This window comes from Panulirus ornatus, chromosome 55, assembly GCF_036320965.1.
Source record: "Panulirus ornatus isolate Po-2019 chromosome 55, ASM3632096v1, whole genome shotgun sequence".
NCBI classification, from domain to species: Eukaryota; Metazoa; Arthropoda; class Malacostraca; order Decapoda; family Palinuridae; genus Panulirus; species Panulirus ornatus.
This window is the reverse complement of record NC_092278.1, coordinates 24,546,702-24,574,578: the sequence shown is the minus strand read 5'-3', so window position 1 is coordinate 24,574,578 and position 27,877 is coordinate 24,546,702. Positions and strand designations below refer to the sequence as shown.

The 27,877-nt window shown below is 37.7% G+C and overlaps 1 protein-coding gene across 2 annotated transcripts; it reads right to left on the bottom strand.

Moving 5' to 3' along the window:
- Positions 1–3: 3 nt before the first annotated feature.
- Positions 4–27,877, bottom strand: cn (Kynurenine 3-monooxygenase cn). Of its 2 annotated transcripts, none has more exons than XM_071693226.1 (11): positions 27,668–27,877; positions 17,094–17,163; positions 14,966–15,156; positions 13,391–13,527; positions 9,071–9,242; positions 8,085–8,243; positions 7,010–7,102; positions 5,335–5,424; positions 2,639–2,779; positions 1,711–1,872; positions 4–599 (listed from the first exon to the last, which is right to left on the bottom strand). In XM_071693226.1, exons 1-11 carry the CDS (start codon positions 27,722–27,724, stop codon positions 447–449), a joined length of 1,425 nt encoding a protein of 474 aa, XP_071549327.1. In that variant the 5' UTR covers positions 27,725–27,877; the 3' UTR covers positions 4–446. The 2 variants fall into 2 exon arrangements, with proteins under 2 accessions (XP_071549327.1, XP_071549328.1); XM_071693227.1 differs by lacking the exon at positions 27,668–27,877 and adding an exon at positions 19,534–19,693.

Genomic DNA, 27,877 nt, shown 5'->3' with positions numbered 1-27,877 from the left:
AGATTTATAACCAATGAATATAGAATTCTCTTTTCAGTACATTTAACTTCAGTACCTCAAATATACGAATGGATTAAAATTAAGCAAAAAATATCTATAATTTACATACCTCCTAAAATATAAGCTCGTTACATGAGGGTTTAGCAAATACTGATTAATGGAACATTTACATTTACATGCACATAAACTGACAGCCACCACTTACAATAATTCAAATATAGTATATCAAATTCTGTTTTTTTATGCATCATTAACAGTAAAAAGGAATTCCAATCTACGGATTTGCATCAACATTAGTAAGGAATCTTATGACTCAAGACACAATAATGAGAACAGCAGTTAATAAAAAAATATGAAACTGAAAAATTACTGTACTTCAAAACAGGTCACCAAACAAAGCAGGATATTAATGAAAAACCATAAAAGAGAAACATATGGTTAAAAAGTCAACGGACAGTGAGTGCCAAGGTCTTGGATGTGAAATTTGTGAGTCGGGCAATCAGAGCACATGAAAGGGCATGTGCAGCTTCTGTTTTTGCAAAGAGCATGCCCATGCCAATACCTGCAATTCCTCCGACCTTTAGAAGTTTTCTTAGAATCTGTAAGGTATAAAAGGATATCTATTAGTTGCATGATACTAAAAGAATAATAGCTACACTATTATATGAAGATAAAGCACTTAACTTGTACCCACATTCTTACCATGGTATTTTGATCATGCTTTATTAGGTGGATAACTGTTCTGAAGTACCTAAATGCTCTCCAAGACAATGATAAACTGAACCTAAAACTCAACCAGTGAACAAGAATAAATATCAATTAATGCTGAGATTATGTAAAGAAAATGTTAAATTGTAAAAGCTGGCAAAAAGATGAGATCATAATGTTATAATTCTATTTCTAAAGTGGTGCCAGAGAATTTTGTCATTTCTAAGCAAAATCAAATAGGGTTATATGTTACTAATAATTCAGTAGTATGAATTATAAGGTCAGAGACTCACACTAAAAATATACATGCACTGCAAGTCCTCAGACTGAGGATCCGGAGGACAGAATTACAAAAGAAGAGGAAATTCTTTAGAAGGTAAACGATCACTGACATAAAGTATTCACAGTAATAATGTAAATCCCAACATCAAGAGGTTAAAACGGAAAAGAATTCATGGACCTATTGAGATTATCAATTCATCATAATCTATGGGATCTAGATCCATGTAAGGTGCATGGATTTGATGAAATCTGCAAACTACTGAATAAACTTGATTCATTTAAGGTGTACATATGTACTCCAGAAATGGAAGAATGTAAGAATGCAATATCTAATGATCAATAACATAATCAAAAAAAGAAATCAATGTCAAAGAGGTGAAGGAGCAAAAATGTTTAAACCATTTTAAGAAAGAATTTCCCACTCTGTCTAATCATTCATTTTGAAGTACTGTACCCAGTTACATATGATCATAATTCTATGGTCTAGTTTTTTGAAGTTTCCTGAAGGGTAAACTTCAAATTCCCCAGATTCATTACATTCATTTTGACATTTCCCATATGAATAATCAGAACATTCTATTTTCTCCAATTATGATCAGCAAACAGAATTCTGTTAATTGATAAAAAAGAAACCTATTTCATATGAAAATCCTAGATAAATATTTCAACGCTATGTTTTATTCGGGATATCCCACCGAGCATTCTTAAAAGTCAACTTACTTCATCCTGCCACTTCTTTTTTGATATGCAAAGGTGGTATCGCTCCCTGGAGAAAGTAACCATGGTGTAGAGAGGGATCCACGTGTTAGGGAACCAAAAACACAAAAAATCGTCCACTTTCTTCCGCATCAGGAACAGTTTTGAGTTAACTAAATCTCTCATCTGAAGAAAATAATTTAAAGTTTTTGCAATGGAACTAAAAGTGTGCAAATGCAAGGGTACTGAATGTGTGCAAAAACCTAAAAGACAGTGGAAAAGGCCAAGAAATGAAATCTATCTATTCATCTAACTATCTACCTATCTCTGTTATTGTTAAAGTGCTTCATTTCCAATCCAAAAGGGTGGATCAGGCACATAATGCCTCTAAACTTCATTCACTTACATCTTCAACCCATAACCAGAACATTCACCAAAGAATCGTCTCTGATCTTCATTTTTCATTCTATCAAATTTTCCAATAACATGATAACACACAATCTATCCACCTCTAATGCACTTATCTTCAACCCATCCTGACCTATATACATTACGGTTTCACATACATACATACATCAGCACTGAGACAAGCACTCCTTCATGCAAAGCTTCTTGCACACTCTCTGCTTAAATATTTCCATTCACTGGAACTTTCAATGCAAAGCCAATTTTTTCCCTTCCATGACTGCTTTTAACTTCAGCCTTCCTTCTAGCATCCTTAATAAATCTAAATCCTAAATACATAATGTTATCCACAACTTCGTTTTTCACCATGCAAAATGGTCACTGGAAAAAAAATCAAGGGAATGACAGGAATAAAGCTAACTAAATTTTTCAAATTATACATAGTTTCAGTATAATGCAAGTACTACCAAATACAGAATGAGAGCAAAAAACATGTTTACATCATAATCAACTTACTTGTCTAAAAAGCATGTGAAATCAGACTTACTTCAATATAGTTGTACATGGCTAAATCAGCTATTGCCTCAGCATCAGGGTTCCTATGTTTGGAATAAGCAGGTAGGACTTGGGTCAAGTCATCATTATACTGATCCATTATCTCATTCAGTACAACACAGTCTTCCATACCCTACAAAAGATGGATAATCAAGTTTTCCAAAGAAGCATCTTAACTCAGATCAGGTTTCATAAAATTAAAGTTAAAGAACAGGAAATTTTACTGACAGTTAGCATGTTTAAAGAAAAGAAGGGAAACACACTGTATTTATAGCAGGTTCATTTTGGTTAGTTATGCCATAGCCAAATTTTTTCATTGCATACAACAGTTTTTATGAAGACACAAACCCACGCACAAAAAATGAATGGATAAGTTCAAGGAGTATTTTACCTATAGTTGGAATTAATTCTATACAACTGGGGTCCTCAGCCCCACAAGGTGGAACAGAGCATGGACACCCATTTCACTAATGGTAAACTTATATACCTGTTACCATTTATCTGTTACAATCTCATCCCACACCAAACTCTAAACCACTCACTCATTCCCCTGATTGTCCTAACATGTGTCTTACTCTCCCTAGAGATAGCCATCTTTTCATTCTAAACCTTCTATCTCACTAGGTAATGAGTAGTAAGCACCTGAGTATCAGGAAAGTTAGTGAAGGCAGTGTAGCAAGTCAACACTTCAGTGTTGATAAAGTTTTGCTCCTTTGGCCTAGGTTGTTGTATTTTCTTTCTACCTCATTCACATATGGGTGGCTGGCAATTAGTTCACAGATAGACAGTCTCCTCATCTCACACATAACACTTGACAACAAACACATAACTCACAGGACTTATTCTTTGTAAATCTAGATCTTCCTGCAATGAGTTTTATGTAACAGCTCTGCCTTTTGGTAAAATTTCATATGAGGGACTCTATATCCAACTGTACTCTATATACAAGTGGCATACTCTACAGTTCATTTGTGTCACCCCTATCAAATATTTTTCTGAATCCATAAGTGACGTATAAAAACCTTAAAGCTATTCTAAAATTTCTAACCATTTATCTCGTAACAAATCTGGTGCACATATACACACCCCATTAACAGATATACTCTGCTCTTTTTTATCCCCTTACTATCTACACTCAATTAGCTAATACATATTATGCCTCAGTAAATAATACTGATGTACTACATACAAACATAAACCAGCATACATTCTATGGTATAAACAATTATTTTGCTTAAAGAACATTGCCACGTAAGAGTCATCTAAATGGGAAAAAAGCAGTTGATATTCTGATACATTACAAATGGAAAAATTTATGTGAAAATACAGAAACTAAAAGAAACTACTATGAACAAAGGAGAAAAATGGAAGAAAGGATATGGGAATACCACAGTTATGACAAAAGGACATGGTAATAAATCTAAGCCACAAAAAAATTATTTTCTGAAGGCGGACAGGGTAAACCAAGGACTCTACTGCTTAAAACACCTGTCTAAAGCTTGGACTTGCCAAATAATTGCTGATATGGTGTTCTAGTGATATGCTGGGCACAATATTGACCCCTAAGGTCGTTTCTCATACAGATTCATGTATTGTAGAATATTTTCACAGGCAGTAAAATCCATTACTAACTGAAAATATAATCTACATACACTGTGGGGATCACTCACTTGCTCACCATCAGGCCAAGCTTCAATGTCTTTAAGATATAAGGAAGTCAACAAAACATGCATGACTAGAAAATATATATGTGATCAATAATTAAAAATGATTAGGTAATCCAGGTAATATGCATATAATTTTCAACTGATGAGCATTAACTGCAGAGTTTTACAGAACATTAGGAAAAAGATTACAAAGTGATGAAGCTGGTCATTTTCTCACCAATATGTCAAGCAATTTTGCATTAATTCTCTCTCTCATATGAGAACAGAACTGGTCATTTCTATCACAAATGTGCTCAGTCTGCTGATATGCCTCTCAGCTGCTTACAAAGACTATGCTGTCTTAGCCCCAGCTTGAATGCTAGCAATATATCTTTATTTACTGAAGGCTGGACTAGCTGTTACTTAACACCTACCATGATCAGAATGTTAAGCAAATCTTACTTCCATGTTAGTTGGATAATAAGATATTGCTGAGGCTATGGCATCCCCTAAACCAACTTTGTGAAAAAATCCCTTAATTTCAAATGCTTTGTGTTGAAAATGTCAACTGCCTAGGAATAGCCTGTAAAAACTTAACAGAGCCTTTGATAACTCAGACAAATGCAATTTGCTACTTTGAAAGACATGAGGCCTTGAGGTAAGTAAATGACACCTACAGACTTGCTTTGACAAGGTGTGACTTTGTTTATGTTGTATGTCCATTGCTAACTATTAAAATTCAGCAGTTAGAGATGGAAGATCAACTAAACTTTTTCATTTGGAAATATTTCCACTTAGCTTTTGTCAACTTAGTTTTGAACAAAAGTTCCAAAAAAACTTCCTTAGCATACTCTCAAACTAATCCAATATGGGTATAAAAGGGAATTATGAATGAAGAAATCTGAGACGAGTGTCACGAATGGAGTAACTGGAGAATGTTCTACATAGTCTATCCTGCTGTGTGGTGGAAACATATCTGATAATGATTAAAGAACTTGATAAAGGAAATAAAAAAAGTTTAGTCTTAGTACAGTTAACTTACACAGTTCATTCCCTGGCCATAAAAGGGGACGATAGCATGGGCAGCATCCCCCATCAGAAGTGATGTAGACCCCACATGGTACGGTGAACACTGATGATGGCATGTAATTTCATTAGACAGAATCTAGTGTAGAATATGTCAAAAGTCAAAGAATCTCAGGGGTAACAGACTATGAATTCTCTGGTGTTCTGTGGAGATTAAGTATGTATTATTATATCAAAACAATAAAAATGTAATGTCAATGTGGTGGAAGAGGAAGTGGATAATGTGAAGGTAGATGTTTAAAGCACATACAGTAATACATAAGATATAGGTAAGCATGCAATAACTCAAAACACATTTATGTAATAAAAAAGAATAAACACTATCCCTTATATAACAAGTAGAAGAAATGTCATGGGTGAGTCAGATAATAAATCTAAAAGATTGGTGCACTGTTTTACATGACAATTCATATGAATTTTAGGAGATGAATCTACATAAAGTAAAAACACTGTTCTTGTTTATGACATCAGTAATCACAAAGCGGAAAGCCTTTAAAGTGAGCAATAAAACGTTTGAGAAAATTTAGATATCTGGAAATCATATTCAATAATGACAATAATAGAAAAGTTAAAAATTCTGTGGTGAGTAATAAAGAAAAGAAAAAAATGAAGTGCTTACATTTGCTTAGCAAATACAGGAAAATTAAAAAGGAAATGTGAAAATCCTGTATGGATGTGACCCCTTCCAGAGTCAGGCCTGCATGGGTTCAAATCCTGGACATAAATCAGCCTACAATTCACCCAACTGTTCATCCTCACAAGAGTAGGTCAATAAATTGGGTACCTGGATTAGGCCACAAAATTTAGTCTTAATTTCTGCCTTAGGAGGCCTTTCTATCTCTATGAGGTTCCTGCAGCACTCAGAAAGGTGGCCACATCCACTGGTCTAGACAACAGCTCATAAAGTGCTGTGTATGCTGGGCAACTGAGAAGTATTACTCAGTGACTTTGTGATGGTAGTAGAAATGTGGGCATGACAGTTCTTGAGATATGTTGTAATGGTTTTTGTAGTGAGGTCATGATGGGTGATGGCCAGAGTGCAAATGGGAGTGTGACTCAACTTTGGAGTGCATGCTTTCTGATGGGTATGTCTGATGGATTAGAATTTAAGATTGAGATGGGAGGTTAGATGTTCAATACTTGTAGGTTATTTCAGTGTGTATGTGTTTTGTCAGAGTCATATCTATTGGGGGGTTGAAGGATCTTTAAGTAAAGGTTATTAGAGTGTGTGGCAGGTGTTAACTTTTTTTTCTACTTGAGGGTTGATGGATAGTTATAGAGTAGTTTGGAAGGGAAATGTCTAGGTGCTGCTCCATAGATCTGAGTGCTGAGGATGTTGAATTGGGACTGTATTAGGAAGATCTTTATTTCATCATGCAGTTGTTGAGTGTTTGTGATTGCAAGGCAGCCAATCATTGCTATCAGTGTAATATTTTGTGTGGTTTGCAGCTTTGTTACATTTGTTATATTACTTCATCTGTTCCTGGAACTAACTCACTAATTTAGGAAGCAAACAAATGTAGAAGGATGATGTATATTCTTTTCATGAACAATGAAAATACATAAATAACTTAGCAATGTACCAATAATCAATATCATAATAACATACAACTCAGCAATTACCAATGTACCTTGACAGTAATCATTGCAAATGGTTTATTGGCAAAGAAGTCACGAATGAGTCTCTCTCTACCAATCATGTCAATGGCATCGGGGTAATTTGCCTGAAAAATAGAGAAATTAGAATTAATGAAAACTCAAGCTTCCATGTATGTTACAAGACAGATCCAAATTCATAGCACTGTATGGTTTACTGACACTAATGTTATCATGCTCAGAGAATTATAAAAAGAAATGATGCATATCACCTAAAAATGCATAATCTAGTATGTCAGAAAATATGGGAAAAAAGCAGACATAATGTAATGCTAGAAAATAACTGGAAATTTAATCTTCAGTACATATAGTTTTCATGATAATGGTCATATAGTTTTTCCATCTCCCACAGTTTCTGGCAACTCAAAAAAATTTAAGAGAATCAGTGCAATGTGCTGGGGTCTTCAAAAAAATACATAAAAAATCCAGGCACAGTAAAGAAAAGAGGGAACAAACACCTGCCATATTCATAAATCCTTAACATGGTAACCCATACCACTTGTAATCAGCTGCTGGAGATAGTGTTGAAGCATGTTATAATGTATGCCAGAGAAACAGAAACTTAAAACAAAAGTATAGGTTATAGTGCAAAATGGCTTTGATGTATCTATGGATAGGGTGTTGTAGTGTCTGGAAAGTAAAATAAGGAAGAAATAAAGGAAGTCACGAAAGAACATAAAGACAAAACAAGTATTTGAAGTGACATAGGAGAACTGACAAACTGAGTATAAATGGAAAGTAATATACAGTATGCAAACCAAATAATAAGTAGAAGGGCAAAATTGCAAGTCATAATTTGCATTTTTTTTTCATTAACAACTTCAAAGCATGAAAAGAAAGCAACAATAGCTACAGTCTTTACCATCAGACCTATAATCTCTCACCATGTTGTATCAAAAGCTAAACCAGGAAGAGACCCAAAAACAATTTAGTAAATCCAACATACAACTTGGACAGATATAACAAAGGCATACACAACAAAAAATAATGAGTACCATAGATTTATACTAACAATTGTTATTGGATGAGTGATTGCAATATGTGACCCACCTTGAAGAATTCCAATAATAATTCAGGGGTATTAATCTCATCATATATCTCAAAAGGCATGAAGAGTGAAACTGTCCATGTCCTGTCTTGGTTAGGGAGGGCAATCATCATGAACTTTCCACGTGGCCAGATATGCAGGTAGTTGGGAGGCATTGCAAACTGTTCAAGACAAATGAATATACTCTCTAGAAAACTTAATACATGTAACATATGCAAGCTCTGAACATTCAATATTGCAGTAGTAAAATTAGTTGTGTAATATTCGTTTTTATTGTGTGGTGAAACAACAGAAATAAAACTCAAAATACATATATGATTAAGCACGACATAAGTATGATTATTTTTAATAAAAAATGTATCATAAGTTCTAAAGATACAATAATATCAAATAAGGAACATAATTATCATTTCCAGGCTTCATAACATCTAAAATCAAGTCTGCCCTTTATAAGAGCTATGTTGTTTACACCTGTCAATCCAAATTCCTATCTTTTTCAGAATATCAGGTCTGTCTTTACCATTTCACATCCATTTCCATCTCACACATGAATTACACTATTTACTTTGGAACTAATTTTGAGCTCCTTTTTATTTGTTTTCCAACTTATCAACCTGGCAAGGTATATTCTATAAAATGGATAAAAATGCCTGTTTGGTCCCAGAAAAATGTCCTTACCCATATATGAATAAACTCTCTTTATTCTTCTTATTCTTTTTCATCCTATTAATGTAAGTACCATTGTAAACAATAAATAGAAAACTATTCTGCAAGAAATAGATAAATTCCCAAATAAATACATCTTAGGAGTTACCATGTAATACTGATACTAAAAGATATCACACCAGATGAATGTGTCGTCTATATTACTACTACATCAGTATGACCTGTACTCATTATAGCTATATGAACAACACAATTCACACCCTATTCCATCCACGGGCAGACACTTGGTCTATACTTTCATTCCAGACAGGATGATATTTACTTCTCCATTAGTAGTAGCTGGGATACAGAGTTCCAAGTAGCCATGTGGAATGTACTGTTGTGAGTAATCAAACTGGGATCGTTTCATCATCTGCTTTCTCAAGTTGGAGTATGCTCCATCACAACCAATCAGTAGTTCTGCCTCTTCATGTACCTCTTCTTGGGTGATGGTACTGAAAAAAGATAGCATTCAGGCACTTCAAAGAAACTATTTTGTAGGTCTGTTAATATACTGAAATTAAGGAAGCACTTTGCAGTGAATGATGTTTCACACTGCAACAAAGTATGCACTATGCACATTTGTCATCTTTCAATATTCAGTAAATGTTTTTTTTTTCCTTTATGATAATTCAACATGCATTTTCCCAATGAGCGAGTGAGGTGTCTCATATACAACATTCTTCACATACTAGAATCCCTGTTAATTAAGCAGTTTCCATTTTCATGCTACCCAACTTACTAACTACTAAATTTCACATATTTTTCATCCACTTCAATCAAAGAATTATATCAGGAGTGACATACAAAAACCCTGTTAATTCTCTTGTCACTGTCAATTTCTTTTTTTCTTTTATGTTAGCTGAGATGGCATGGGCAACTAGGCCCTAATTAAGGCCATCTCATTAAGCTATATATAATTGGAATGTAAGTTTGAATGGAGATAAATTGGAGGAAATGCAATCTTTTAGATATCTGGGAGTAGGGCAAAGTTCCAGAAGCAGCGAAGAATGTGTGGAAAGAGAGAATGTTATCTCGGAGCAAAAATGGGTGTTTGAAGAAATGATAATTATGTGGTGTGAGGTGGTTTGATCGAGTAAGTAATGAAAGGGTAAGAGAGATGTGTGGTTATAAAAAGAGTAGTTGAATGAGCAGATGAGGGTGTGTTGAAATGGTTTGGACATATGGAGAGAATAGGTGAGGAAAGGTTGACAAAGAAGATATATGTGTCAGAGGTGGAGAGAATAAAGAGGAGCGGGAGACCAAACTGAAGGTGGAAGGATGGACAGAAAAAGATTTTGACCGATCGGGGTCTGAACATACAGGAGGGGGAAAGGAGTCCCAGGAATATATATACAGGGTGTTAAAAAACGATAGGTACAAAATTTGACAGTAGACAGGGACACCCAAAGCAAACACTTTTTCATGAATACCAAAAATGGCAAAACTAGTTAGTTTTCGAGATACTGAGCTTTAAAGTTTTAACTTTGGTATGTCTGAACTGTAAACTTTAAATGTAATATTAGCTTACAATCTGGCAACACTCGGTTGATTAAGGTGCGGCAACACTCGGTGTTTACGAATTAGTTCACCGTTGCACGTCGTGGTGACAACATCGCACATTTGTCTCATCAAGAAATCATTGCAGAAGATCCAAGAATGTTGTCTCGTGTCCTGCAGTCCTTTCAGAGGAGGTGTCAGGTCTGCATTGAAGCAGAAGGCAGACACTCTCGAACAGCTATTGTAGATTGTGATCGATAATACATGTTTACATAATATTTGTTTCATTTTTCACTAAATCTGTTAGAAACGAAAATGCCTGTGAATAGGTGTCAAGTTAAAACTTTAAAGCTCAGTATCTCGAAAACTAACTAGTTTTGCCATTTTTGGTATTCATGAAAAAGTGTTTGCTTTGGGTGTCCCTGTCTACTGTCAAATTTTGAACCTATCGTTTTTTACCACCCTGTATATATATATATATATATATTTTTTTTTTTTTTTTTTTTTTTTATACTTTGTCGCTGTCTCCCGCGTTTGCGAGGTAGCGCAAGGAAACAGACGAAAGAAATGGCCCAACCCCCCCCCCCCATACACATGTACATACACACGTCCACACACGCAAATATACATACCTACACAGCTTTCCATGGTTTACCCCAGACGCTTCACATGCCTTGCTTCAATCCACTGACAGCACGTCAACCCCTGTATACCACATGACTCCAATTCACTCTATTTCTTGCCCTCCTTTCACCCTCCTGCATGTTCAGGCCCCGATCACACAAAATCTTTTTCACTCCATCTTTCCACCTCCAATTTGGTCTCCCTCTTCTCCTCGTTCCCTCCACCTCCGACACATATATCCTCTTGGTCAATCTCTCCTCACTCATTCTCTCCATGTGCCCAAACCATTTCAAAACACCCTCTTCTGCTCTCTCAACCACGCTCTTTTTATTTCCACACATCTCTCTTACCCTTACGTTACTTACTCGATCAAACCACCTCACACCACACATTGTCCTCAAACATCTCATTTCCAGCACATCCATCCTCCTGCGCACATCTCTATCCATAGCCCACGCCTCGCAACCATACAACATTGTTGGAACCACTATTCCCTCAAACATACCCATTTTTGCTTTCCGAGATAGTGTTCTCGACTTCCACACATTTTTCAAGGCTCCCAAAATTTTCGCCCCCTCCCCCACCCTATGATCCACTTCCGCTTCCATGGTTCCATCCGCTGACAGATCCACTCCCAGATATCTAAAACACTTCACTTCCTCCAGTTTTTCTCCATTCAAACTCACCTCCCAATTGACTTGACCCTCACCCCTACTGTACCTAATAACCTTGCTCTTATTCACATTTACTCTCAACTTTCTTCTTCCACACACTTTACCAAACTCAGTCACCAGCTTCTGCAGTTTCTCACATGAATCAGCCACCAGCGCTGTATCATCAGCGAACAACAACTGACTCACTTCCCAAGCTCTCTCATCCCCAACAGACTTCATACTTGCCCCTCTTTCCAGGACTCTTGCATTTACCTCCCTTACAACCCCATCCATAAACAAATTAAACAACCATGGAGACATCACACACCCCTGCCGCAAACCTACATTCACTGCGAACCAATCACTTTCCTCTCTTCCTACACGTACACATGCCTTACATCCTCGATAAAAACTTTTCACTGCTTCTAACAACTTGCCTCCCACACCATATATTCTTAATACCTTCCACAGAGCATCTCTATCAACTCTATCATATGCCTTCTCCAGATCCATAAATGCTACATACAAATCCATTTGCTTTTCTAAGTATTTCTCACATACATTCTTCAAAGCAAACACCTGATCCACACATCCTCTACCACTTCTGAAACCGCACTGCTCTTCCCCAATCTGATGCTCTGTACATGCCTTCACCCTCTCAATCAATACCCTCCCATATAATTTACCAGGAATACTCAACAAACTTATACCTCTGTAATTTGAGCACTCACTCTTATCCCCTTTGCCTTTGTACAATGGCACTATGCACGCATTCCGCCAATCCTCAGGCACCTCACCATGAGTCATACATACATTAAATAACCTTACCAACCAGTCAACAATACAGTCACCCCCTTTCTTAATAAATTCCACTGCAATACCATCCAAACCTGCTGCCTTGCCGGCTTTCATCTTCCGCAAAGCTTTTACTACCTCTTCTCTGTTTACCAAATCATTTTCCCTAACCCTCTCACTTTGCACACCACCTCGACCAAAACACCCTATATCTGCCACTCTATCATCAGACACATATATATATATATATATATATATATATATATATATATATATATATATATATATATATATATATATATACCCTGGCATGAGCCAGGTAAACATCTTATCAACCTGACAGTAGACTGACTACCACAGCCAGGATTCAAACATGTGCTCAACCCCGAGGCATCCCATGAATACATCACAGTAAGGAAAACTAACAGCTACACACTTACACTTATACACTTGCTTCCCTTCTTGTACATATAATCTTTAATTCTTTCCTTCATAGACGTGTCATATCTGCCTTTCAATCTTTCATGCACAGATATACTTGACCGAGTCTCAAATCCTTTATTTCACTCATACTTAGAAAATACAAACATAATTACAGCACATTATGAGATGGTAATTCAGGACGTAACACTGAACTATCTCGAAATGTGAACTACAGAATATTTCCACAACTATAGCAAAGAAGAACATAAACTGCAAGATAACGTTAAAAAACCTATGATCTAAACCTAGCTATTTATTTCAACATGGAAAGAAATATCGTAATCTTTTCAAACACAACTAAGCATATTCTCTAAACCAACAAGTTCTGTGAATCTGAGGTAAAAGAGTAGAGAAAATGTATTTTCTTTCAACACTGACCACTTGATTATGCTGAGCTATCACTTCTTATCGTTACAACTGAAAGTTTAACCAGAGGCCAGTTTTATCATAAAATCCAAAGATACACCAAATGCTGTTGTGATTAAAAGCTCACACCAGTAATTTGCAGTTATGCCTAACATTTATCCAGATATCAAGAGCTGACTCACTTTAGAAATGTTGCCGTGCCTTTATCAAGATTAGCAGAAATAAGCTTGTGATTGAAGTGGAAGTGAACATTGGGGAAACTCTCAGCTCTTGTCAAAAGTTCCTCATTTACAAATCGACGACCCACCGAATAAATGCTCTGTAAAGAAGGAGGCAGTTACAAATCTACCATACTGTCCTAAAACTACTATTCTTAGTCTGTCTCACATAAGCTATGGGAGAGGTTGGATGAGAGGAGACTAAAAACAGTAAAAACGAAGGCAGGAAACAAATGGTTGATATAAGGCTTGTAGGATACAGGATATGCCAATCAATTTCTGTACCTTTCTGTAACTTACTTGCAAATATTGGATATCAATCAATCTATGCTTATATCAACATTCAGTATCATCATACCTATGAGAATATCATAATAAAAAATATCAGAATAATGAGAAATTACAATCGAATTTAAGAGAAATGACAATAAAAGAAAATTCAAAGAATGTACTGTAACTGAAGAAAGGAAAATAATACTATAATACAATTAACCTGAGCAAGACTAATATAAAATTTCAAAGGCACACCTTACATTTAATCATAACTCAGACAAGACCTGATAAACTTGATGTATCTCCAACTGTTATGGGAACCGTATAGAAATGCTGAATCCTTAAACACGAAATATCCATTCATACAATTAACAACTAATTTCAAAGCTCTTTCCTATTTTCTGTTTTTTACACACTACACATTCAGAGTACGAAACTGCCACTCTGGGTCTACATTTCTAGAGCATATTATCAAATAAATCATCTAAGGAAAAAGGGCAGAAGGATGAGGGATATGACATAGAATGAGAAAATGACAAGAGCGAAGAGGCTGGGCATTAGGCAAAAATAATGGCAATGATAAGGTTCGACAACTGCTTGCCTGGAGTCTCAACCATCCTTCTTACCCTTTACCAACTCCATTCAGAGCTTTGCAACATAATGAAATTAATTCAGATTCAAACTTCTTTACAAAATTGTCAGTTTATCTAATATTTAGTATTCAATTCATAAACTTAACTAATGAAAACTATTGTCTAATACATTCATGAAACAGACATATTATATAAGCATTTATGATCCTGAATTCACTGCATCACCCTTCCTCATAATGCTACTGTCATGACTGTGAAGATGTACAAAAAGAAAGCTGAAACCCTACATGAAACAGGAGACTGCGGGAAACATCCTTTATATAACTATCAAGAGATAGAGTAAAATGTTAGGTCATATATGAAATATGCTACTTTTATCCTGCTGACGGTATGGCAGAAGATGACGTCTTCCTCCACACTAACCACCACCATCCTACAAGGTAAAAAATAAAGCCAATGCCTAAAACATCTGCACAAGAATTCTGTAATTTGGTACAGCTGTTATATACCTTAGGCAGCTGCCACTTGCATTGCATAGGAAATAGAGTTTGAAACAAAAAAGTAAAGCGAGTCTCAACAATCATATACTACAGATAAGATACGATAAGCAAGGAAATAAAGATAACAGGAAAAAGTACATTAGACTATAAAAAATGGATTCCAGTGGACCAACCTTTCCATCCTTATTGTAAGGTATAGCCCTAGTGGTTCCATCTGTGTTGTGAATCATGCGTGCTCTCATGGGAATGCCATGCTCCCTCAAAATCTTATCCTCCAAACCAACAAGCCGAAGACCAGCCAAGCCGCGGATGCTCATGGCTAAGTTAATACTGCGTCCAGGAACATGGTCCATTTTCCGGATATCTACCAATGGAATTGAGAGGAATCACCATATATCATGATAATTCATTACATTATTGTGATATGCAGTTTACGGCACCAATGATGATTAAGACCAAATCTTGGACAGTTAAGCATGGATGTAAAATTAAGCAAATGACAGCTAAGGTTGTGGTGCACATGACCAATCACATATTACATGACGTGCACCATGGCCCATCACATCCTACATGACGTGCACCATGGCCCATCACATCCTACATGACGTGCACCATGGCCCATCACATCCTACATTATGTGCAGCACGACCCATCACATCCTACATTATGTGCAGCATGGCCCATCACATCCTACATTATGTGCAGCATGACCCATCACATCCTACATTATGTGCAGCATGGCCCATCACATCCTACATTATGTGCAGCATGACCCATCACATCCTACATGACGTGCAGCATGACCCATCACATCCTACATGACGTGCAGCATGACCCATCACATTCTACATTATGTGGAGCATGACCCATCCCATCCTACATTATGTGCAGCACGACCCATCACATCCTACATGACGTGCAGCATGACCCATCACATTCTACATTATGTGCAGCATGGCCCATCACATCCTACATTATGTGCAGCATGACCCATCACATCCTACATGACGTGCAGCATGACCCATCACATCCTACATGACGTGCAGCATGACCCATCACATTCTACATTATGTGCAGCATGACCCATCCCATCCTACATTATGTGCAGCACGACCCATCACATCCTACATGACGTGCAGCATGACCCATCACATCCTACATTGTGTGCAGCATGACCCATCACATCCTACATTATGTGCAGCACGACCCATCACATCCTACATGACGTGCAGCATGGCCCATCACACTACATGACGTGCCGCATGGCCCATCACACTACATGACGTGCCGCATGGCCCATCACATCCTACATGACGTGCCGCATGGCCCATCACACTACATGACGTGCAGGGCCTATGAGGGAGGGGACCAAAAGACGAGAGAGGTAGGGGGTGAGGGAGGAACTGAAGATAACACGACAGGTCAACTTCAAATGATGTCAACCATCTTCCCTCACTCCTTGCTTCTGAGCGACCTTATAGCTACTTCCCTGACGACCCTTAAACTTACTGTACACATCGTCAACCAAAACCAGCAGGCAAACTCCAGTAAGACTATTAACTTACAAAAATATAAAAGACAATGAGAGACCGGTGTAATAATTTCTGATGACCTTAAGGGTAAATAAACTGTTTGGAAGCTGGGAATATGACCCTTAAAGTTTTAGGCCTCATACTTAAGGTGCAAAAATCAGGTCCAGAAAAATCATTCTCAATCTTTACAGTTTACAACTGTCTCCTCCATCTTGAATACTGGGTTCACTACTTTTTTTTTTGAAAGAGAAAGTGAGTGGAGCAGCAATGTACAATGATGATTCCCGGAATTAGAAACCAGACATTGTGTGCCAACCTAAGCAAGACCCAGAGGTCTGTCGTTGTTTGCATTAGTTTGTGTACATTTCACCGCCTTCGTACGTATCTTCTCTGATTTCCACTCAGAAATGAGTATGTGGGAACATATGTGAGAAGCTACGTGTTACAACCAACAGCTGTAAAACAAAAATATATGCAATAATGTCATTTTATTCTTCATCCTCTTCCTATGTTTATTATGAAAACCTTTCTATACAAACTAGGATATTTCTTCTTCCTCTTCCTAGTGTTTATAATAAAAACCTTTCTATACAAACTAGGAAATTTCGTATGACGTAAAACTGACCCAAAGTCTAGACACTCCCATGAGTTACATGCATATGAGACATCCATAACATGATGCAACGTCCTGAGATATCAAAATTATTGGTGCTAGTGAGATGAAATGTAAAGCACACTAATAAAGGCGAAAATAAAAAGGATTACCTACCGCCCCGATATTCATAAAGATGAACTTCGTAGCCACGACGTGCGAGGCAACCAGCTTCTAAAGTGCCGACCTGCAAAATATCAACAAATGTTAATAAAACAAAGATTTAAAAGCTTAAGCAACTTGAAGCATTTTCCACTCAAGTAAAAGATAAAAGTACAGAAAGTAAAAACATGGATCATGTATTTTCGTAACCTGCAGTGCCAAAAGTAGACAATGATTCTTTATTTACTGAACCAGAATTGAAGTGATTGAAATTATCATTAAGTTCAACATATGTCTAACTACAGAATCAAATGGCCTTTAACCTTCAAACCCTTTACCCGGTGCATGATGAAGCATTAACGAAAATAACACAGTAAATCATAAAGCCTAAATCATTTGCACATTCTTTAGTCAAGGAAACTGTAAGGTATAAAAGTAAGTACTTGGTCCTCTGGACTAAGTTTAAACATTTCAGATTATCAGACTTCCACGTCTTCATGTGATGCAATTTTTGAACTAACAAACAATTGACTTTTTTCATACCAGTCATCATGCCTGACATGGAAGTGAGCCCTAATAACAAACGTCTCATATTATAACCTTCTCATGAAGGGATAATAATGTTCTTTATTTCTTTCTTAAGACCAATACGGGAGCGATATTCTAATGCAGATAATAACAGGGCTCCATACAACATCATTCAGTAAGCACAGCTAAAAGATATTCAAACCTTTTCTCTAGCAACATGCAGGTCATACAAACAAACAAAAAAAATATGAAGAAATCGTCAAAATTTATTCATTTATCTCAACTACGCCGTCCTGGAGATCTAACAGCATCTCACATGGAGTTGGTCGCAAATCCTTCTACGAACGGAGAATTCTGGTAAGAACCACTTTGACAGCCGCTAGACACTATATTACGCAGGTGGCCTCGCCGTGCTCAACATATGCATTTGGTAATGAGCACAAGGCCATCAGTCACCCTGGCGGCTTGCATTTACCTCATACTGGATATCGACCACAAAAAAAGTCATGGGGCTTGGGTCCAGCCATTTGGTCGTAAGGCCTGCTAGTCTTACCAGCATTTGACCTTCACCACCCAAGATAATGTATTCTACATCCAACCTGACAATGATAATCGCTAAATAAATATGCTTGAAAGTACCAAAATCCAGTTACTCGAGAAACCTACTCGCGACGAATATATGTATATATATATATATATATATATATATATATATATATATATATATATATATATATATATATATATATTGATCATCAGTAAATCACTGCTGAGGTTGCTTTCAAGTGTATGTAATGTTAGTCAAAATGGCAGTCACGAAAAAATACCCGATTCTAAACGTGTAAATTCAAATGATCTTCGCAATGCTCATGACAAGTAAACCTGGGATGATAAAATCAATGAAAAATGACATGAACGTAGATGGGAAAAGCTTCACAAAAACTTTCAAAGCAGCAGAGGAGCATCAGTACCAGTGCGTCGTAGACGGTGTATGTCTGATACAAAAGTAAGGTGGTGGAATGGTGAAATATAAAGGTGTGTGTTGTTTAAGAAAGTAACTCATAAGAAAATTAAAGAATCTAATAACCAACATGATAGAGTAAGGCAGGTAAATCTGTGTAAAATAAGAGAGTTATACGACAAAGTAAACAATAATATGAAGCGTATACTGCTGAAAATATCAAAAGAAACCCTAAGGATCTTTACAGTTATGTAGAAGCAAGAGAGTTATTACCCAGCCAATAGGTACATTAATTGTGGAAAACAATGACAGTTCAAGACAACGAAGCAATGGTAAAAAATATTGAATGACTTTTTTTTTTTTTTTGCATGTTTTTACGATTGCTGGTAAGAGATGGGAACGTTCAACACATTGACATAAAAGTCGAGGTCAAACGTTCAAAAAAAAAAACGAAATGAAAACCAATAAAACGGCAGGTCCTGATGAGTTTGAGCCAAGAACAATGAGAGGCGAAAAATGAGATAGTTAAGCCCTTGACTGTCCTCTATCAGTCACTTGCTACAGGAAAAGCTCCAGATGAATGGAAACTTGTCAGTGGAAGACCGATATCAAAAAAAGGTAATAATTCTTCCCAAGAATCGTCGCCCTATTAAGTAGTTGGAAATGTATGGAAACCATCATTCGTAATGTAAACCATTTAGAGAACCAATACTTGATGATATATATGACGCTCAGCATGGTTCTCCACGTAATCCCTCATGTCTGACAAATCTAATTGATTTCTTGAACTATACCATCAACATGTACGACGGAAGTGGAGCAGTTAATGATATTTATCAAGACATTAATTTTGCAGGTTCTGCTTTTAACATTTGAGGTATAGAGAGAACTGAGCAATAATGGCGATATCTATCAAAGTTAAGGAGTTTCTCAAAGCAGTTCGTCTTTGTAGGGTAGCCTGCCTACCTGGGAAAGCTGTGGGTACTGCCCTTCATCCACGAGTCACTGTCATTCCTAACACGGCCTTGATCCTTGACATTCCTTGTCCACTTCCTACAACCACATGTAACGCACTGAATCCCTCGCTTCACCATTGTTAACCTTTTGCACTACACTTCCCCTCAGTTACTATGGCGTATCAAGTTAACGTTGGTCACCCCCATTAGGCGCCGAGCAACACTAGTGGGCGTCAAATTCCGCTCATCACACACCAAAAAAGTTGCTCCACTTTTTTTCTTCTTACGTCATGCGGGCACCAAACAACACTGTCTAACAGGAACGCCACAATATCTGAGTTTGACTGTACAAATATCATCAATGTAACACACACACACAACACACACACACACATATATATATATATATATATATATATATATATATATATATATATATATATATATATATATATATATATATATATTCCTATGAGTCCACGGGCAAAATGAAACACGAAAAGTTCCCAAGTGCACTTTCGTGTAATAATCACATCATCAGGGGAGACACAAGAGAGAAATATAACAGTCAGTTGATATACATCGAAGAGACGAAGCTAGGACGCCATTTGGTAACATGTGATTACACGAAAGTGCACTTGGGAACTTTTCGTGTTTCATTTTCCCCGTGGACTCATAGGAATATCTTGATCACGCGCAAAATTGTGATCCTTTCCAACGTATATATATATATATATATATATATATATATATATATATATATATATATATATATATGTGTGTGTGTGTGTGTGTGTGTGTGTGTGTGTGTGTGTGTGTGTATTCGTCGGTTTCTCCTGGTGAGAATACAAAGAACATTTAAAAGTGAAAGTTGCAAAGATATGACGTAGTTACACTTTGTGCAACATGTACATACACAGTGGGTTAAGCGCTGCGGCTCATGTGATAACTAGTGGGTTTTACTGCAACTCATAATATATCTTAATCCAACTGGACTCCAAATACCTTCATCATATATCAATAAATTTCTGGCAAACTAATTTATAGAAGAATGAACTAGATTACAAATGTTCCAAACTTTAAAATAACCATGTATCCCATGTTCGGTTGTTGTAATGAACGTTTTAGTAAAAACACTAAAATAATTTGGTTCATGGGCAACAGAAAACTAGGACTCAGCGAGTACTGGGCTCCGGAGTCCGCTGTAGAATCCCCTAAACCTATAATCACCCCGCCCACCCTCGGGCACCAGCCAACCTCTTACGACGAAGCTTCACTCAACAGCTGGAACCTTCAAAGCTTCAGTCTTTTTAGTCTTTATCACTACTGAAAACTAAATTCTAGTCACGTTAGTGAGAAAATAAGGGACACGAAACCTTGACTTTACTTCGATAACTGTATACAAAGCAGCGTGGTTTGTATCAGTTATGTAAGTTTAGTTAAATGAATATGGTTGTTGACCTTGGAACAAAGGGCGAACTAAGGTAACTGACAGGTTTTGTGTAGTCTGGATGTTATGTTGGACTGGCCTGGAGTTGCACAAGGAGGGTGTAAGTCTAGCAGGACTACACACACACACACACACACACACACACACACAGGGAAATAATGCAAATGAGTGGGAGATGTATAAAAGAGACAGGAGGTCAAGAGAAAGGTGCAAGAGGTGAAAAAGAGGGCAAATGAGAGTTGCGGTGAGAGAATATCATTAAATGTTAGAAAGAATAAAAAGATGTTTTGGAGGAGGAAAATAAAGTGCGTAAGACAAGGGAACAAATGGGAACTTCACTGAAGGGGGTTAATGGGTAGGTGATAACAAGTAGTAGTGATGTGAGAAGGAGATGGAGTGAGTACTTTGAAGGTTTGTTGATGTGTTAGATGAAAGAGTGGCAGGTATAGGGTGTTTTGGTCGAGGTGGTGTGCAAAGTGAGAGGGTTAGGGAAAATGATTTGGTAAACAGGGAAGAGGTAGTAAAAGCTTTGCGGAAGCAAGGCAGCGGGTTTGGATGGTATTGCAGTGGAATTTATTACAAAAGGGGGTGGCTGTATTGCTGACTGGTTGGTAAGGTTATTTAATGTATGTATGATTCATGGTGAGGTGCCTGAGGTTGGCGGAATACTTGCATAGTGCCATTGTACAAAGGCAAAGGGAATAAAAAAGTGAGTGCTCAAATTACAGAGGTATAAGTTTGTTGAGTATTCCTGGGAAATCATATGGGAGGGTATTGATTGAGAGGGTGAAGGCTTGTACAGAGCATCAGATTGGGGAAGAGCAGTGTGGTTTCAGAAGTGGTAGAGGATGTGTGGATCAGGTGTTTGCTTTGAAGAATGTATGTGAGAAATACTTAGAAAAGCAAATGGATTTGTATGCAGCATTTATGGATCTGGAGAAGGCATATGATAGAGTTGATAGAGATGCTCTGTGGAAGGTATTAAGAATATATGGTGTGGGAGGCAAGTTGTTAGAAGCAGTGAAAAGTTTTTATCGAGGATGTAGGGCATGTGTACGTATAGGAAGAAAGGAAAGTGATTGGTTCTCAGTGAATGTAGGTTTGCGGCAGGGGTATGTGATGTCTCCATGGTTGTTTAATTTGTTTATGGATGGGGTTGTTAGGGAGGTAAATGCAAGAGTTTTGGAAAGAGGGGCAAGTATGCAGTCTGTTGTGGATGAGAGAGCTTGGGAAGTGAGTCAGTTGTTGTTCGCTGATGATACAGCGCTGGTGGCTGATTCGTGTGAGAAACTGCAGAAGCTGGTGACTGAGTTTGGTAAAGTGTGTGAAAGAAGAAAGTTGAGAGTAAATGTGAATAAGAGCAAGGTTATTAGGTACAGTAGGGTTGAGGGTCAAGTCAATTGGGAGGTAAGTTTGAATGGAGAAAAACTGGAGGAAGTGAAGTGTTTTAGATATCTGGGTGTGGATTTGGCAGCGGATGGAACCATTGAAGCGGAAGTGAATCATAGGGTGGGGGAGGGGGCGAAAATTCTGGGAGCCTTGAAGAATCTGTGCAAGTCGAGAACATTATCTCGGAAAGCAAAAATGAGTATGTTTGAAGGAATAGTGGTTCCAACAATGTTGTATGGTTGCGAGGCGTGGGCTATGGATAGAGTTGTGCACAGGAGGGTGGATACGCGGGAAATGAGATGTTTGAGGACAATATCTGGTGTGAGGTGGTTTGATCGAGTAAGTAATAATTGGGTAAGAGAAATGTGTGGTAATAAAAAGAGTGTGGTTGAGAGAGCAGAAGAGGGTGTTTTGAAATGGTTTGGTCACATGGAGAGAATGAATGAGGAAAGATTGACAGAGAGGATATATGTGTCAGAAGTGGAGGGAACGAGAAGTGGGAGACCAAACTGGAGGCGGAAAGATGGAGTGAAAAAGATTCTGAGTGATCAGGGCCTGAAAATGCAGGAGGGTGAAAGGCGTGCAAGGAATAGAGTGAACTGGAACGATGTGGTATACCGGGGTCGACGTGCTGTCAATAGAATGAACCAGGGCATGTGAAGCGGCTGGGGTAAACCATGGAAAGTTCTGTGGGGCCTGGATGTGGAAAGGGAGCTGTGGTTTCGATGCATTATTAAAAAACAGCTAGAGACTGAATGTGAACGAATGGGGCCTTTGTTGTCTTTTATTAGCGTTACCTCGCACACATGAGGGGGGAGGGGGTTGTTATTTCATGTGTGGCGAGGTGGCGATGGGAATGAATAAAGGCAGACAGTATGACTTATGTACATGTGCATATATGTATATGTCTGTGTGTGTATACATATGTATACGTTGAGATGTATAGGTATGTATATTTGCGTGTGTTGACGTGTATGTATATACATGTGTATGTGGGTGGGTTGGGCCATTCTTTCGTCTGTTTCCTTGTGCTACCTCGCTAACGCGGGAGACAGTGACAAAGCAAAATAAATATATATAAAAATATATATATATATATATATATATATATATATATATATATATAATCTGGTACAAGAAGTGATGAAAGTGATGGACGTGATGAAAGAATCATTGTACAAGAAAGCATTCAAAGACTTATCTAAATCTTCTTGTGAGTCTCCAAGTGGCGTACAGCAGAAGGAAAAAGTTTAAAGTTATGTTAAGGTACTTGTGTTTGAAAGATATAGTACAGTAGGAAAGTAAGACACAAAGAAACGATAAAATGAATATTGTGGACAAAGCAAGATTGTGGACAAGGCAGGAGACAATATAGTGGAAGAGGCAGCAGACTCATAAAGTCCATAAAATCATCAGAAGTAAACTCAGTTAAAGAGCGGCAAAATAAGCTAAGAAATTCAGTAGAGTCGTCGAGAATAATGTAAAGATATGTGTGAAAATGGAAGACACGTTCAAAGGTGTTTTCACAATGGAAGACACTATCTATAGCCGTAAACCCAATGATATATCTGGAAAAGACATAACATAATATGTGATTGGCCATGTGCACCACAACCTTAGCTGTCATTTGCTTAATTTTACATGACAGGCTTGTGCTTTTGATAAAATTTCTGCATATGTGCTGAAGATGTTTGTAGACACACTTGATAAACCACTTGAAATGTTGTTCAAGATGTGACTCGAGGAAGATATTGTGTCAAGGGATTGTAAAATGGCAAACGTCCTACCTACCTTTCAGGATGCACTGAAGGACCGGCTAGACTCCTTGACAAGTGTGGTCTTTAAGAACGTGGGTAAAGTGGTAGTTGAGGTATGTTTGAGGGACATTGGGTATGCAGAGTTGTCAATGGATATGGCGAACAGCTTGTTGAATCGTGTGCTGAAAAAGGACTGGAGACAAATTATTTAAAATGAAGGACGTGCTTAAATGTTCGTGGGTAAGTAGGAAACATGGAGAGCAGGCATTAATACATTACATAATAATTAATAGGTGTGCAAGAGAGAGACTCTTGGAGTGAATTAGCTGAGAGGGGCAGCTGGCGGAATGTCTGATCATTACCTTCTGGAGGCGAGGATAAATATTAACAGAGATAAGGAAAAGAGAAAATGAGATGGGTGAGAAGAGGGTGGTGAGAGTAACTGAGCTTGGAGAAGACACCTCTGTGAAGAGACAAAAGAAGAAATGGAATGGAAAATTGCATATATATATATATATATATATATATATATATATATATATATATATATATATATATATATATATATATATATATATATATATATATATGTATATTGAGAGGGTGAAGGCATGTACAGAGCATCAGATTGGGGAAGAGCAGTGTGGTTTCAGAAGTGGTAGAGGATATGTGGATCAGGTGTTTGCTTTGAAGAATGTATGTGAGAAATACTTAGAAAAGCAAATGGATTTGTATGTAGCATTTATGGATCTGGAGAAGGCATATGATAGAGTTGATAGAGATGCTCTGAGGAAGGTATTAAGAATATATGGTGTGGGAGGCAAGTTGTTAGAAGCAGTGAAAAGTTTTTATCGAGGATGTAAGGCATGTGTACGTGTAGGAAGAGAGGAAAGTGATTGGTTCTCAGTGAATGTAGGTTTGCGGCAGGGGTGTGTGATGTCTCCATGGTTGTTTAATTTGTTTATGGATGGGGTTGTTAGGGAGGTGAATGCAAGAGTTTTGGAAAGAGGGGCAAGTATGAAGTCTGTTGGGGATGAGAGAGCTTGGGAAGTGAGTCAGTTGTTGTTCGCTGATGATACAGCGCTGGTGGCTGATTCATGTGAGAAACTGCAGAAGCTGGTGACTGAGTTTGGTAAAGTGTGTGGAAGAAGAAAGTTAAGAGTAAATGTGAATAAGAGCAAGGTTATTAGGTACAGTAGTCAATTGGGAGGTGAGTTTGAATGGAGAAAAACTGGAGGAAGTGAAGTGTTTTAGATATCTGGGAGTGGATCTGGCAGCGGATGGAACCATGGAAGCGGAAGTGGATCATAGGGTGGGGGAGGTGGCGAAAATTCTGGGAGCCTTGAAGAATGTGTGGAAGTCGAGAACATTATCTCGGAAAGCAAAAATGGGTATGTTTGAAGAAACAGTGGTTCCAACAATGTTGTATGGTTGCGAGGCGTGGGCTATGGATAGAGTTGTGCGCAGGAGGCTGGATGTGCTGGAAATGAGATGTTTGAGGTGTGAGGTGGTTTGATCGAGTAAGTAACGTAAGGGTAAGAGAGATGTGTGGAAATAAAAAGAGCGTGGTTGAGAGAGCAGAAGAGGGTGTTTTGAAATGGTTTGGGCACATGGAGAGAATGAGTGAGGAAAGATTGACCAAGAGGATATATGTGTCGGAGGTGGAGGGAACGAGGAGAAGTGGGAGACCAAATTGGAGGTGGAAAGATGGAGTGAAAAAGATTTTGTGTGATCGGGGCCTGAACATGCAGGAGGGTGAAAGGAGGGCAAGGAATAGAGTGAATTGGAGCGATGTGGTATACCGGGGTTGACGTGCTGTCAGTGGATTGAATCAAGGCATGTGAAGCGTCTGGGGTAAACCATGGAAAGCTGTGTAGGTATGTATATTTGCGTGTGTGGACGTATGTATATACATGTGTATGGGGGGGGGGTTGGGCCATTTCTTTCGTCTGTTTCCTTGCGCTACCTCGCAAACGCGAGAGACAGCGACAAAGCAAATATATATATATATATATATATATATATATATATATATATATATATATATATATATATATATATGCAATTTTTTTTTCCAAAAGAAGGGACAGAGAAGGGGGCCAGGTGAGTATATTCCCTCAAAGGCCCAGTCCTCTGTTCTTAACGCTACCTCGCTAATGCGGGAAATGGCGAATAGTTTGAAAGAAAAGAATATATATATATATATATATATATATATATATATATATATATATATATATATATATATATATACATATACATGAACGCCCATATACATAAATATACAAATGTCAACGTAAACATACATATACATACAGACACATACATATATACACGTATATATATTCATACTGTCTTCATCCATTTCGTCGCTACCCCGCCACAATAGAAACAGCCCTCCCCCCCCCCCCAAAAAAAAAAAGAGGTAGCGCCAAGAATAGACAAAAAAGGCCACATTCGCTCACACTCAATCTCTAGCTGTCATGTGTAATGCAGTATTTTTATTGTAAGGGGAGGAAATATTCTTCACTCAGTTTATGCCATTCATCCATTACCCTATTACAAAAGCACTTCTTTGCATCTTGTAACATGTCTCTTGCATAGTTTCTTAGTAATTACCTTCGGTATATAAAAACAGAGGTTTCATTTGACACTCGTGGAACCCCATCTATCGAATATTCGCTACCATCTTACAACTTGAATTTATGTATGCTCTCTGCAGTAACTAATGCCCCCAGTCATTCTCCCATTCACATTCCACTCGTTTATCATAAATTACTTCTTTACATCCATATTTTCTAACATGTTTCATGCTTAATTTCATGCTATGCCATTTGATTGCTTTATCCGTATCTCTCTCCAAGAGCTGTTCACTGTCTTCGTAAATGATGTTTTAAAAACTTGAAAAGTTGTGATCACGTCATTCCCCACTCTACTCTCTTTCAAGATCGGCAAATTGTGTGTGTGTGTGTGTGTGTGTGTGTGTGTGTGTGACTATTTGTCTTTCAATCTTGAATATGTGGTCTTTACTTCTATGTATATTTCCACACACACACACACACACACACACACACACACACACTAACTTTTTGCCCCTAGAGGAAGATGAACAGTTGAGTGCACTGTGGACCGGCTGCCGCGAGCAGGATTAGAACCCAGGTATGTTTGATCCAAGGCGGGCAGTGCACTTACACCAGATGTCTGCTAATTATTTGTACTGTACAATGAGGGAATTTTAAGCTCGCGGGGCTCCATCCCTTTAACAGCCACATAAATTTATGTGTGCTGTCGGCATTAATCACATCCTCAGTCATTATTTGTTTGTGTACAACAAATCTCTATCAGATACACTGTAATAATTTCTTGATGAAGACGATATACAATTTTCACAAGCTATTCAAGGAGTTGTCATTCAAACTTTGAAGTAAAAAAAAAAAAATACATGGTACATAACCACAAGATTAAGAAATGAGGGAACATGAGAGTAGAATTCTTAGTAAAATAAAAACAAAAGCACACAAGAAGTCAATACAAAATCAGACACTCACCAGCCCAGCTCCGATAACAATAACTTTCCGACCTTGGTTTCGATTCTGATCGATCATCTTAACTCTCGTCTCGAACGCCTTCACCAGGAACCAATGAATAGTTTGTGATGACAACACGCAAAGTAAATTTATTCCCAGGAACACAAGTTCTACGGCGATCAAGTTGACGGATGCAGCAAGGTTCGTACACCACGACGGTCAGAGGTAAAC

What these genes read in the sequence shown, in the direction of transcription:
- cn (XM_071693226.1), bottom strand. Translation starts at nt 27,724, where the DNA reads ATGATCGATCAGAATCGAAACCAAGGTCGGAAAGTTATTGTTATCGGA. An exon ending in CAGCTACTACTAATGGAGAA is followed by an intron (nt 8,244 to 9,070) that starts GTAAATATCATC and finishes TGTCTTGAACAG; the next exon opens with TTTGCAATGCCTCCCAACTA. An exon ending in ATGGCCAGGGAATGAACTGT is followed by an intron (nt 2,780 to 5,334) that starts GTAAGTTAACTG and finishes CATCTTTTGTAG; the next exon opens with GGTATGGAAGACTGTGTTGT.